The sequence below is a fragment of the Erpetoichthys calabaricus genome, chromosome 2 (assembly GCF_900747795.2).
Source record: "Erpetoichthys calabaricus chromosome 2, fErpCal1.3, whole genome shotgun sequence".
Classification (NCBI taxonomy): Eukaryota; Metazoa; Chordata; class Cladistia; order Polypteriformes; family Polypteridae; genus Erpetoichthys; species Erpetoichthys calabaricus.
The window spans coordinates 251,061,806-251,077,420 of NC_041395.2; the positions used below are offsets into that span (position 1 = coordinate 251,061,806).

Here is a 15,615-nt window from a genome sequence, read left to right on the forward strand (position 1 = left end):
GATCCAGGCCTTTAATAAACATGGGCACAACCATCAGCAGTGTGCTTGTCTGCAGAAAGAGTGTCAACCTTGATGAGAGGTTTACTTACCTTGGCAGCGACATTCATGTCTCTGGTGACCCTTCCTATGAAGTCCGTAGACGGACTGGGAGAGCATGGGGGTCATAAGATTGCTGGAAAAAGGAGTATGGTGCTCCTGATATCTATGCAAATGAACGAAGGTGCAAGTCTTTACTGTCCTGGTGCTTCCTGTCTTCCTTACATGGTTTTGAGACATGGATGCTATCCAGTGACTTGAGACAAAGACTGGATTCCTTCGGTACTGTGTCTCTTTGGAGAATCCTTGGGTACCGCAGGTTTGACTTTGTGTCGAATGAGTGGTTGCTGACAGTCCCGAATGAGGCACATTATGTGCATTGTGAGGGGGCGTCACTTACGGCACTACAGTCATGTGGCGCAATTCCCCAAGTGTTATCCCACTCGCAAGAACCTCATTGTTGAGGACCCCAGTAGAAGGGGATGCCTACGTAACACCTTGCTGCGGCAGATAGATATTCAGTTTTCGCATGGTGGGACCGGTCTACAAGTCTGCCTGAGGAATTGCCAACCAGGATCCCAAGCTGTTTCATTGTGTGGTGGGTGCGGCAATTTAAAATGCCAGTGCATTCTCCCTGACCTGACCTGACCTGACCTAATGTAATCACATTTGTATCTTGTAAGTTCATAGTAGACACAAATGTTTAATTTGTGTGGCTATTACCTTTGTAATTGTGGATGTAGCTTAATACATATAGTTTGAAGCTCTTCTCCTTTTTAGCATCTGACTTAAGGCACAGTGTTTGATTAATGCAGTTTACATCATCTGTCTATTATAAAAAGGAATCCTGTCCCCTGTCCTGGTAGTCTACGATACGTGATCTTTCTCGGAAGATAATTTAAAGACCCACGAGACGAAAGAGACCTGCCACGGTACGTCTCACGGGAACATAGAACGAGAGTCTTGCAAGACACACCCTACTTACAAACAATATCAAAAAAAACAAATCAGTAGTGTAAAGGCAGTCATGCAGCACACACAGCTCCAGGGCTCAGTGCATATAAAGTGTATAAGGTCAATACGGTAGAAATGAAATGAATAGGGTAGAAATGAAACGTCGACGATTAAACGAAGAATAAAGAAAAGCACGGAGAAAAGAGACTCAAATGTGTTGGACAGAAAAAAGAGCAAAAAAGAATAATCGAGGTGCAAATTCAGAAAATAAGGAAAGTAATTATCAGCCCGGAACAAGTGGAATTGGAAAAAAAAAGCACGTCCAATCCGGTTCAGAAATAAATGACAGTGAGTAAAAGACAAAGTAGAACTTCATAGAGATGTTTACAAATGTTGGCGCTAAACACATGCAGAGCAGGTTAGAGACTATGAAACCATGGAAATTAGAAAGGCTCAAAAATAAAAAAACTTGGTGCTATGCACATGTGGAGAAAGTTAAAGGATATGAAAGTAGGAAAATATAAAAAAGTAAAGATCGCAGTAGTGGAAACAAACAAACTGCCTCATTTAACTATGTACCAGTCTAACTTTGGTTTTGCACAATAATTACTACACTATTGCACCTTAACACTTAATTTTACTTATTTATTATGTTCTACCATACTGTTATCTTTCGATCTATGACTTTTTGTTAATCTAACTGATATTCTTCTAACTTTGCACAGTTTTTGATAAGCGGATCAGGATGCATTTCACTGTGTGTTGTCCTGTATAACTATGCATGTGACAAATAAAGAATCTTGAGAATGTCAAAAACGGAGTTTACCGCACATGCATTTATTGGTTACTTTGTTAATGTATATATATTTATCTGTCTGATTATTTAAAAACGAAAATTTACCCCAGAAGTCAAAAACGTTCTGTCTAGCCCTTGTAAAAAAACCTAGACAAAAGCTGGGGTATCACCTTAGTAAACCCATGTACTTTTGGAACTGTGAGAGGAAAATAGCACGACTTTACAGACAGGAGTCCAATGCAGAACTCTACTTACTTTGTTACTTTGTAAAAAAAAAAAAAAAAAATTATTAAATGCTGATGATGAAGATCGTTTTGTCTGTGCTGAAATTCCAAAAAGAGAAACCTGTCCTGACCTCATTAAAAAGATTCAGCATATTGGGACTCGCAAGATTACAAATATTGTTTTTACAGAAGTTCTGAAATAAAAGTGAAACTAATGAAATAGCAACAATTCAAAGAAAAAACAATCTTAAAAGTGTGTATCCGGAAAACCAAATACGGGGGTTGGCGAGCAAAGCGAGCAGGGGGCAAAGCCCCCTAGTTTACTGTAAGTTTGAGACGGTCTTGAAGCAATTGTGTGAAAAATGCTATAGCTTGTCCGTTTTGATACCGGCACCAGAAGTGCAGCAGCTGGCTGATGCAGTATCCAGAAGAGTGTGTGATAATACCCTCTTGCATGCTTTACACCAACAAACATCTCATTTGCTGCCTGCAAACTACCCCCTCACCATGCTACTTCTTTTATGCATCCACATAAGTACATCTCTGTTGAATATACAGTATCTCCATGCACTCACCTATTCCATATCTCTTGGCTTTCCACTTCCAAACTACGGTGTCATCTTCTTCAATTCCATTTCTATTCCAGCAATCCGTATAAGGCCCATCAGTGTTCAAGAGTCTACATGGCAGTCCTTCACACACTTCTGGTTGTCACTTACATTACTATTACAAAGAATAGATTGGGGTGGTTCCCTTCTGTAGCATCACATCAACAAGTATCTAGTTTAATAATTTTAAGGATGACGTTTTTCTAGGGTAATGGAAGATTTCAGTCTATAATTGTTATTAATTTGTCAGATGTTGTTATAATAAACAGAACTAATTTGTATATAGTAAAAATATACATGGTATATGGTTAATTATTTTTTTAATGTTAACAGGGGAAATTGATCCCAAGGAAAGATTAGCCAGACAAAGGAAGCTTTTGCAAAAGAAACTTGGACTTGATATGGGTGCTGCCATAGGAATGGACACGGAAGATCTTTTCAATGATGAGGACCTAGATTACACTCCATCTCCACTTCCAGTTGTAAAACAACCTGTAGGTAGAACCCCCGGCTCTGTGACTTCACGGAATCATACAGTGAGTTTGCTTTATTTGTTTTTAATACTTACTTATTATGATAAATAACTTTAAAAGCCTCATATTGAGTAAAAATAATATATGAATGACCTATTCAGCAATCTAACCTGCTTATTTTGTTTTGCTTTTTCTGCCTCTATTATTCTATTTCAGTAATTAATACTTTACCTCCATCTTTTAAAACAATTTGGTGAAGTTTTTAAAAGTACATTAGGTATACAGTCACTGAGCAAATTATTAGAAGCACCTTTGGAATTTCCTTATCGATGCAGTCATCTGTACAGCCCTGCATGTGGCTACAATGCAGCGCATTAATTCATGCAGAAAGAGGTCAGGCACTTCAGTTAATGTTTAAATCAAACACAAGCATGGGGAAAAAATTTGGCCACAGTCATTTTCACCGTGAAATCATTGATGCCTGATGAGTTCTTTGAGTATTTCTGTAACTACTTGTTTCCTGGAATTTTTATGTACAGCAGGCTCTAGAGTTTACCCAGAATGGTATCCATATTACTAACCGAGAATGCTAAACCGGATGATGGACGCAGGCACATCCGGCCATGGGCCGTAGCTGCAAAAAGACGTACTGCGCAGGCGCAAAAAGAGTCCGCGAGAGTCGGCTGAGGAGCCGAGAAAGGCGGACAAAAGAGGGCGAGAGAGGCGGATGAGGGGCCGCGAGAGGCGCAGGCGCAAAAAGAGTCCGCGAGAGTCGGAGAAAGGCGGAGAAAAGAGGGCGACAAAGGCGGATAAGGGGCCGCGAGTGGCGGACAAGACCACAGAAAAAAGGAGTGAGCACATACAAAAAGGAGAAATGAGGCGCAAAGTCAAACGCAGGAAAAGCACGAAACACATTGCACACGAAACTAGACCCGAAAAACAAAAAAAAAAAAAAAAAAGAGGCTCGCGCACAACAGCAAGGCACCCCCCCCCACAGGCACCGGACGGGACACACACCAAGAGGGGGATTCAACAAGCCCATGGAACACAAAAAAAAGAACACAAAACCACCCCACAGACCCTACAAGCGAGGGACGGGACACACACAAAGAGGGGGATTCAACAAGACACAGGAACACAAAAAGAAAGAAGACGCTCGCGCAACAACAATCCTCAACAATCCCCCCCCCCCCACCCACATCCATAAGAAGTCACACCCAAAGCCACATATTCTAAAGTGAACGTCAGCACCTTCACACTAGACAGCATAGGTGTCAGCATTGGTGGATCTCCTTACAATAAAGCACTATTAACCGTTCAACTGCAGAAAAGGAAACATATTAACAGTGACTGCGACCCTCCTTATTACTTATCCATATTTCGGATGCTGAGAAAGAAACAAGTCATGAATACACGGTCACGGGTACATAACGAAAAGAAAAGGATAACAGGAACAAACACACGAACACGAAAGAAACAACAAAATAGACGGCTATGCAGCATAGGTGGATCTCATTACAATAAGGCACTATTAACCGTTCAACCGCAGAAAAGTCTCCATATTAACAGTGAGTGCAATACTCCTTATTACTTATCCATATTTCTAAAAGAAAAAATGTCTCGACTCCAAAAACGCAAAGCTCAACTAAAGCTTCTAACTAACGATGTACCTAAAAGTAAAAACTTTATGAACTGCGTTAGATCCTACAATAGTTCATTTGCTTTTAGTAAATATCAGGCCACCAAAAGGCAATGGCCCATACTGCTTTCCCATATGTGCACAAATACTGCATCGCATTGGAACAGTGCACCCTGAAACAAATCAACAACGCAAATATGCACAAATCTACATCCTAGATCCACATGACGCAAACTATCAATCAAAGTGCTGCATCGCAACAGGCACAGATTCAAAATGAAACACCTCCCGTCTCAGACATACGTTAACGGCAAGGAAGGCTACAACGGGTGTCTCACACAGCACAGGCAAATCGATTACAGCTCCAAAACAACACGTCCCAAATACTACATATGCAACAACGCGCCTCTCAAACGGCACAAGCAAAACATACACCGGGAAAATTCATTCGGATTAATGAATGTCATTTGCAATCATTGTCATTCAGTTCACTTCCCTGAAGAAACAACTGGCAATACAAGTAATACATTTAGACGTTGTTGTCAAAAGGGTCAAATTAGACTGCCTTCTTTACATTCATATACTGAATATCTACAGAAGATTCTAACTGACGATGTACCTGAAAGTGAAATCTTTATCAACTGCATTAGATCCTACAAATCGGTATCCACTATGAACATTAACGGTGGCACTGCACGTGACATCCGTCTTCAAAAAATGTTGTTTATTGATGAATGTACAATGGCATGAAGTCACTTACTCAACACCATTCATAAACTTCTACAAACGTTTATGAATAATAATATTCGATTTGGAGGAAAGGTACTTTTATTAGGAGGAGATTTTAAACAGTGATTAGCTATTCTTCCAGATTCCATGCACTCAGCTATTGTTCAGTGCACCTTAAAATACGCAGACAATTGGCATTGCTTTCAAAAGATACAGTTAGTAAAAAAGATACGATGTCCAGAACCAGATCATAACAATTGCTTATTACAACTGAGAGATGGTACACTCACCAATACAGATGGACTTCAGCCACATATTATTACAATTCCTCAAGCCTTTATCTGCGACAACTTAGTTACAGAGAGATTTGGAACAGCGATCTCATTAGACCAAATGCCCCTTTTAACACAACGCACTATATTAGGTCCAAAAAATATTAATGTGGAAAACATAAATACCCAAGTCATTCCATTACTTCCTGGAGAGACACAACTCTTTCTAAGCTCTGACAAAGTTGACTCTGATCACGATAATGACCATCTTCATTGACCTTACAAGTTCTGACCTGGAATTACCTTTTACACTTAAACGGCGTGTACAAAGAAATTTTCCAATAAACCTTTACACTGTGCCACACACTTTATTGTTTGCTTTCTATTTGCATCATCTACACCGTCACACTATTCTATATCTCATTCATACATCACGCTCTTTGTCATTCCCAACACCAGGGGTTGGCGAGCGAAGCGAGCAGGGGGCGGAGCCCCCTAGTGAATAATAAAACAACTTCCAGTGAGTGCCAGTTCTGTTGACAGAAGTGTCTTGTTAATGAGAGATATTAAAGGAGGATGGCCAGACTGGTTTGAGCTGACAGACAGGCTACTGTAACTCGGATAACAACTCGGTACATCTGTAGTGAGTAGAAAAGCTTTTCAGAATGGATAACACATCAAACCTTGAGACAGATGTACTACAAAAACAAAAATCACAGGACCATGTTGGATTCTACTCCTGTCAACCAAGAACAGAAAGCTAAGACTGCAGTGGACACAAGTTCACCAAAAGACAGTTTAAAGACTGTAGATGGTAGGATCAGAGTTTGGCTCCAACAGCAAGAATCCATGCACACAAACTACCTTGTGTGAGAGCAGTCCAACCTGGTGGTGGTAATGTAATGATGTGGGGAACATTAACTTGGCACATTTTGGATCCATTAATACCAATCAATGATCACTTGAATACTACGGCCTATTTGAATATTGTTGCTGACCATGTGCATGCGTTCATAACCACAATTTACCCGTCTTCTAATGGCTACTTTCAGCATGATAATGCACCATGCCATAAAGCAAAAGCTGTCTCAAACTGGTTTAATAAATATGACAGTGAGTTCAATGTTCTTCGGTGGTTTTCCCAGTCACTGGATCTAAATCCAACAGAACAATTTTGGAATGTGGAAGAATTGGGAGATTCGAAGCCCAAATGAGCATCTGACACATCTAGAGTAATTTCTTGATGCAGTCATGTCAGCATGGACCAGAATCTCTATTGAATGTTTTTGATACCTTATAGAATCCCTGCCATGAAAAACTGAGGCTGTTTTGAGAGCAAAAGGAGGCCCTAACTAGTATTAGTATGGTGTTCCTAATAATTTGATCAGTGTGTATAGTAGAGATGCATTTATCTGTCTGCCAGTGTTTGGAATCTGCTGATTTCATATTTATTTATTTATTTATTTTTATTTATTAATTTTTATTGTATTCATTCCATACAAATAGATCAATTTATAACCAAACAAAATTGAAGACAAATCAAACCCCACCCCTGAGAAGGAGAGGTTAGCCAAAGGAGAATTGCGTAGGGCTTATTAATAAGGCATCAATAAACAAAAGAAAGGGAGAAATAAATATATAGGTAAATAAGAAATGGAGAAGGGAATTAAATGCGGTAATAGTTATTTCTCTTATTCTAAAATAATATTGATTAGATCCTGCCAGGTTTTGAAAAAATTTTGTACAGATTCTCTAACTGAAAATTTGATTTTTTCCAATTTCAAATAATATAAAACATCGGTTTCCCACTGACTTATCAGAGGAGAGTTAGGATTCTTCCAATTTCACAAAATAAGTCTGCGTGTCAAAAGTGTAGTGAATGCAATCACCGTTTGCTTGTCCTTCTCCACTTCAAGTCCGTCTGGAAGAACACCGAACACATCTGTTAATGGGTTAGGAGGAATTGTGACCCCAAGGCTGTCTGAAAGGCACTTAAAAATTTTGGTCCAAAATGATGTTAATTTGGTGCAGGCCCAGAACATGTGACCCAGTGAGGCAGGAGCTTGGTTGCAGCGTTCGCAGGTTGGATCTTGCCCTGGAAACATTTTGGACAGTTTTAAGCGAGACAGATGAGCTCGATATATAATTTTTACTTGAATAATTCTATGCTTTGCGCATATGGAGCTCGAGTGAATTCTCTGCTTTGCTACCTTCCACTCCTTTTCTGATATATTGATTAAGAGATCTTCTTCCCAATGTCCTCTTGGATCTTTGAAAGGTAGGGACTCTAATAGGATTTTATATAGTGTGGAAATGGTGTTTAATTCCTCGAAATTGAGCAGTATTTTTTCCAGCATGGTGGAGGGTGCAAGGTGGGGAAAATCGGACAATTTCTGTTTAACAAAATTTCTAATTTGAAGATAGTGAAAGAAATGTGTAGCTGGGAGGTTGAATTTTGAACGTAATTGTTCAATGTTTAATGTCTTATTGGGTTTATAACTGCTTGGAGTAGACCTTGACTTATTTGTTCTAGTTATAGTAAGAAAATATCTTTTTGTGCTTTTTACCTGCATTGAAACAAGGATATATTAATTAAAGGAATATTTTGGCACTGTCTGAATAAAGAGGTTTTGATTATCTCTGTGTTTTTTAACACTGTGTTCAAAGAATATATTGAAATAAGCTGTATTCATCATGTCATTCCAACATAATGTTTTTCCATTTTGAATTTCCCCATGGGATTAATTCAGTTTATCTAATCAGAACTTGATTTTCATTTATTACCATGCACCTGTTGTGTTATGTATTGTAGGCTCCAACAGGAAGCTGCTATTTTAAGACATATTGTTGGGGAATATTTTTTTTGTTTTTTTGATCTTAAATAATGTGCAAGGGAGCTTTGGCCATAGCATTGCTAAACCCTGAGCTCAGTCTCATAACCATATGTCCTATCTGCACAGAGACTACACAGGAAAAGCCTCTTTGCTGAGAAAATCTACTCTTTTTGTACATACATTTTCTGTCTTCTGTTGCTAATTTCTGCATGTCAAGACTTGTCATGATTTTAATACATTAAAATGCATGATGACCCTGTTATTGTGGGGTTGCAGACATGGTATGATTCGTGTCCTGGAAAATAATGTAAAACGCAATTTACATTATTAGCATTCATTGTAGTGTTTTCACCAGTTGGAGAACATCAATAGTAAATGCTCTAAGATAACAGATTAAATATTCAATGCTTATTATAGGCATCTGTGAAAATCTTTAGGCTTTACTGTTTCATAACATTATAATATGTATTGTTATCACACTTTAAAATATATTTAAAATAGCATTATTAGCATAATCATAGGTATTTTTTTTCCTTAAGCACAGTAACAAAATAAGCTTTTAGCCAATGCGTGTTTGCATAATAATTAAAAGCCAGTACTCCCCCAAAGGGTGAACTGTAGTCATACATATATTAAACTTGCTTTCTATTTTCAGATGATGCAGGCTGCTGAATTAATTGACTCTGAATTTCGGCCAGGAATGAGCAATAGACAGAAGAATAAAGCAAAGAGAATGGCAAAGTTAGTTGCTAAGCAACGTTCAAGGGATGTAGATTCCAATGACAAGAGGTAATCTTAAAGTACATGACCTCCAAAAAAAATACAAAATTGAAGGGAGCTAGGTTCCTGAAAAATATAATGTGGGTGTTTATACTGTATATAGTGTTTTAATGTGTTTTGACATTCTCAAGACTGCATTTGATTTTACATGCATAGATTTTGTTTCTTCAAGGAAATGGACAATGCTTAAAAATTAACATGCTTATTATTAAAACTAAATCTTTTACTGTGTTTTTCACATTTTTTTCACAGCTGCAATATATAGCACATAATCAGTACTGTAAACATCAAGTAAGGATCTGATCCTTTATATAAAAAAAAAAAAAAGGCCCACTTGGAAGCTATAAAAATAAGCTTCTTATTATATAATACAGTGTTTGGGTTAGTTTCATCAGGATCAAGCAGATACCTTTTCTTGGATTCATTTGCACACAGAATAATTGACACATCATAACAGTGGAGATTGGCACCTGAAATAATCATTTAAACATGTTAATTAACCCTTGGAAATTTTATTTAATGCAAAAGCACTTGGACGCTAACACTTCAGTCATAATTGTTACTGTTCTCTTTTACTATTTTAATGTCACACAACTGCCATGCTGTCTTTAGCAGTCTAACTCCATAAAATGTGAATGTTTTACCATACTTTTTATTTTGTGGATTTGTTAAGAGATATAAAAAGCATTGGGCAAAATTACTGTTCTCAAATATTTCTTTGCATCCATATGAAACAGAGAGGTTTCTTCATGCTGAGACCAAAGATCCTCATAAAAATCTTGGTTGCAAGGCATATGATCTGTTGCCCATACCATCTGAGGAGTGGGATCATGTTTCCTGTAAGTCAGAGACCATGCCCTGCCCACAAATATTTAGAGAACAGGATACTGGCTTCATCACAACATCTACAGATAGTCTGTCATTTATCAGCCCTCTGTACTTTCCCAGTCCGAAGGTCATGTGTACCTGGCATCATTTAGGTCAGATGTCATTTAATGTCCTGACCAAATCTACTCAACCTTGTGTACTTTATTATATGTGTAGTGGTGCACCTGTCTGCTGAACTTCCTGGGCATCACTCCTAGTAGTGTTTCCACCCCAAACCCCCCTCTCTCTCTCTATGTAGGGGACCTCTTCTTTCTTTTATGACTCTAGATGCATGTCACCCATCAACTGTTACCAAAAGAGACATTTTACTGCAATGAATAAAAAACTTTCTGTCCTGCACATAAGTTATATAGATGCATTCAAAAGTATTGGTACTCTTTCATTGTTTCATAGAGCAGATGCTTTGCTTTTTATTTAGGACTTATATTTTTAAAAATAAAACAAATCAAAACGGCCGTTGTGTCTGTCTCGGATTTGCGTAAATAAATCAGTACCGCAAGTGAACTATGATACTTAGCGCGATAAGTTGCAAAATCACCCGGAATGTTCAAGCAAATTATTGAAAAAGACCTGGGGCCTCATGTATAAACGGTGCGTACGCACAGAAATGTTGCGTACGATCCTTTCCACGCTCAAATCGCGATGTATAAAACCTAAACTTGGCGTAAAGCCACGCACATTTCCACGGTAACTCATTCCTTGGCGTACGCAATTTATCCGCCCGGTTTTGCAGACTGGCGGCACCCAGTGTCAAAGCAGTGCTACTGTTCCTGTGTGATCACCCTTTCTTTCTTAAATCCACATTCCTGGCGCGGCTTTATAAATACACTGAAATTAACTGCATATTGTTTATTAGTGTAATGCATCTGATTGTAATTAACCTGCAGCAATATAATGGTCCAGGGAATAGCCATAGTATTCCAAATACCATAACTGCTTTAGCGTTGTAACTCTCACTGCATCTTCTTCTTCTTTCAGCTGATCCCGTTAAGGGTTGCCACAGCAGATCATCTTTTTCCACATTACTCTCACTGCACCACTCGGAGTATTTATAGCACTGTATCTGAGTGGGAAATCACAGCAGCAGCTGATTGGAAAGAGAATTATCGGTATACAGAATGAAGCAGACGCTGCCTGAGCCACAGCAAACGCTTTAGTCCCTGTATGGACTTCGCGGTTTAGAAACAGTTTCATCCCAAGAAGTCTAAACACACTAAATCAGTCCATCAAGTGCTCCTTGTAGAAATGTTTGGACTTATAAGTACAATTACCCCACTGTAAACTTGCACTACAGTTATAATATTGCACAACCTGCGCCACTTTATAAAGCGCGTATTTACATGTGATGACGGTATTCATTTCTAAGACGAAATGCAGCAAAACATGTTGATTATATTATACAGATAAAACTTTAACTTCATTTAAATAATCTGTATTGTTAATTAAACATGTGAGGACACGGTGCCGCAGCGCTAGCTAGTTCAGTAATTGTTCCTGCCTTGCGATGTATTCTTGCTGGTGCTGACGCGACACTGGAAGGATAGACGGATATAATAATTAAACACGTACTACTAAGATATTTCAATGTTCCTTAAAAGTTTTGAAGAATCGAAGTTCTAAGCTTACAGATGGCTTCACGTCTATTACATAGCTTATTGTGTGGCGATTGAGTTTTTGGAGAAAGAAAAGTAAGGACAGGAATTGGAGGTTAGTACGTTTGAAAGAGACAGTACTGCTGTGATAAATTATTTCATTGAAGGTTACGCATGGCACAGCAAGCCTCTTGCGTGAGACATGAACAAGCACTGCGCCACCGTGTTCCCATGTTTAATAACATGCTTTCATTCCTATCATCATGAAAAAGATATCACGTATACATCTCAGTATTTTAATTATTCAGAGAGCTGTAATATCAAGAATGTAATGGATTATGTGTCCTGTCAGAGAAAGAGAAAGCCCGTTTAAAAAGCAGGTAGTGATTCATACACACAGAGCACATAGAAGATCAAATACAGAACAAAGCATTTAACATGCCACTTTAGTTACAATGGGATTTGAGAAACTAGTAAATTAAACGATTTTAAGATGAAGTTTATGATGTTCTACTTTAATGGCAAAATAAACTACGTGATTAAAGTGGAAATTTCGAGATTAAAGTTGACATTTCGTGCTTTTTTCCCCACTGTGTGCCTTTTTTTTGTCTGTACCCTAATAAGCTTTCATATGACACTCAGACGGTGGGCTACGACTCGCTTTTTCACGGCGACTTTGATATGTGATTTCTTTTTTATTTCGGGCACTGTGCGACTTTGTGAAGTTGAGCCTTCAAGTTTCTCCGACACTCTGTCACTCGATCAGCTTCCTTTTGTTGATTATACCACTGTTTAAACCAACAAATAGTACGTTTTTCCTTTGCCTCCACTTGGTATTCGCTGAAATTCTTATATTTTCTCCCGTGCTTTTCCCATTGTCTTTACACAGAAGGCTATTTATATTGATTTGCATATTCAAAGAGGCGTAATTCTGGGAGGAGTTGGGGCGGGACAGAAGGCGCGTGCACGTGCGTTACTTTTCACGTCAATCGGGATTTATGTAGTAGAAGAACGTGAAAGTATGTGTGCGCACAGATTCCTGCATCTGGATTTTTCTGTGCGTACGCACAATCCCGCTTTTGTGCTTACGCCATGTTATAGTGTGAGTTCTACGCACGGCGTTATACATGAGGCCCCTGATCTAAATCCATCAAGTAGTTCTCTCGTGAAAAGCAGACAGACAGACAGATGTTGGATTATATAGATATACAGAGAGAGAGATATGTGTGTGTATATATAATATATATAATATAATGTGTGTGTGTGTGTGTGTGTGTGTTTGGTTAACCTGATATACAATTTAAAGAGATTATTTTCATTTCATTCATTTTTTTTTTCTTGATATTTGCCAGTTACAAAGCTGTAGTGAATGAGTTAACCTTCACCAACCCGGGGCTGCTAGTGCCATTCTGCATGTCGTGCTGCTTGTTGCTCATTTAAAAGCCTGTACAGCAGCTGCTGCTGCTTGTTCCGTGCTGCGTGATCTGCATGTTGCACGGCGCGTTGTTCATTTAAATGCCTGTACAGCTGCTGCTGCTTGTGACGTGCTGCATGATCTGCATGTCGTGCTGCGTGATGATCATTTAAAAGCCTGTACAGCAGCTGTCCTTTAAGCCAGCTGCTACTTGTGCCGTGCTGTGTGATCTGAATGTCACACTGCACGTCGATTATTTAAAAGCCAGTACAGCAGCTGCTGCCGCTTATGACATGCTGCGTGATATGCAGGTTGCGCTGCGCGATGATCAGTTAAATGTCTGTACAGCAGCTGTACTTTTGTCTCACTTCTTTGTCTCGCAGGACTTTAAAGTGTCTTCCGTGCAAGTAGTCTCGGCTGAATGCACGCTAATGAGTTGAGGTCAGATCAGCTGCTGTCTTTCTGCTGCTGGCGAGCTGTGTGTTCTGCTTGTTGCGCTGCATGTCGATCATTTAAAAGCCTGTACAACAGCTGTCCTTTTGTCTCGCTGCCTTATCTTGCTTGACGTCAAAGAGTCTTCCGAGAAGATCACGTCTTTTCTCCCTCCCAAGATTCTTATATATCTATACATCTATATAGATATATAGATAGATATATATAGAGAGAGAGGTGTATATATCTTTTTTTTGTCTGCCCCCTCCCCCTCCTATATATTCTCTATTCATTAATTTCTTTGTTCTGAAAATCTGATCTTGACCCATTTAACTCTTTAAACAATCTTCTGAGATATTCAGTTCTGACTTGAAACATTAAGCACATTATGGATGCAACAAACAACTTATCTGTTAACCTGAATGCATGTAGCAGTGGCACTTGTACTACTGGGCAAGCATTTCTCTGGTTCTAAACAAGAATGATGGCAGATTGATCTTTGTAACAAGATTAATGAGAATGCTGACTTAATCAGAAGCCAGCATTCCATGTTTCTGCTACCAAGATACAAAAGTTCACATTTATATTTTACCTAATCTGCCAAACCAGGTAATACATGTAACAATAATGTGCTGGTAAAAAATGGCATTCTTAGTAACAGTGTAGCCCTATAGTCTGATACTGCCTCAGCCTCTCGGGTATTTATCTATGATCTATGATGAAACTTCCTTTTCAAAGATTGATACTTAAAATTAAGTAAATCTTTTTATTCCTGTCCTTTTTAAGCAGGTTTTTATTTACTCTTTGTACAGTTAATGTTTTTTTTCTTTTTTCAAAAGTAATGACAGTTTTGAAGGAGAGCCAGAAGAAAAGCGCAGAAAAACAACAAATGTTGTTATTGAGCAACCAGCAACTGAGTCTAAAGTCTTAATAGACAACATACCAGATAATTCTTGTTTACATGATGAGGTGTGTAGCATGTTGTGATTTTATATACAATAAGTAATTCTAGTGTACAAAGGTTATTGTGCTTCATAGCTGAATTTCTAAAATATAATTAAAAAAAATGCTTTTTGATATTTTTTTGATTTTCAGTCTAATGAATGGCCACTGGACAGTTTTTGTGAGGAACTATGTAATGATCTTTTCAATCCCTCCTGGGAGGCAAGTATCCATTAATTTGTAAATTGTAGTATGCAAGAGGCACATGTTAGAAGTTGGATCAGTATGGTGAAGTTGTACTTTGTTAGTTTTCACTATATTGTGGTTCATTTTTTATTTATTTACTTTTAACTATGGATTAACCTGTATCCTGTTTCCATCCATTATCCAACCCGCTATATCCTAACACAGGATCACGGGGGGGGTCTGCTGGAGCCAACACAGGGCGCAAGGCAGGAACAAACCCCGGGCAGGGCACCAGCCCACCGCAGGGCACACCCCCCCCCCACACACACACACACCCACACACCAAGCACACACTAGGGACAATTTAGGATTGCCATTGCACCGAACCTGCATGCCTTTGGACTGTGGGAGGAAACCGGAGCACCCAGTGGAAACCCATGCAGACACGGAGAAAACATGCAAACTCCATGCAGGGAGGATCCAGGAAGTGAACCCAGGTCTCCTTACTGCGAAGCAGCAGCGCTACCACTGTGCCACTGTATCCTGTTTCCATTATATCTTAAAAAAAAAAACACTGACAAATAACTCCCTATCCCTGACCATACAAAGGTTAACTGACTTTTTTCCTTTGCTGAAATAATCTATATATATATATATATAATTCACTAAGCCAGAAGACAAGTAGCCAACCATGGAAAGCACGCCGGAAGGGGCGTGGATTCACTAAACGGCCGACAAGGAAGACGCCAATGCCGCACGCAGGAAGGAGCCACGCCCACCAACTCTTAGACCATTGGATACGACGAAAAAATCACA

At 39.0% G+C, this 15,615-nt stretch overlaps 1 protein-coding gene across 2 annotated transcripts in view; it reads left to right on the forward strand.

Annotated features, from left to right (window-relative positions):
* Positions 1–15,615, forward strand: part of btaf1 (BTAF1 RNA polymerase II, B-TFIID transcription factor-associated) — a 99,799-nt gene that overhangs the window by 29,913 nt on the left and 54,271 nt on the right. The window contains exons 5-8 of one of the 2 annotated variants that reach the window (XM_051922156.1): positions 2,952–3,154; positions 9,221–9,354; positions 14,511–14,640; positions 14,767–14,835. In XM_051922156.1, coding sequence (XP_051778116.1) covers positions 2,952–3,154; positions 9,221–9,354; positions 14,511–14,640; positions 14,767–14,835 — 536 coding nt within the window. The remainder of the gene's footprint in view (positions 1–2,951; positions 3,155–9,220; positions 9,355–14,510; positions 14,641–14,766; positions 14,836–15,615) is intronic. The other variant, XM_051922157.1, reaches the window with a different exon arrangement.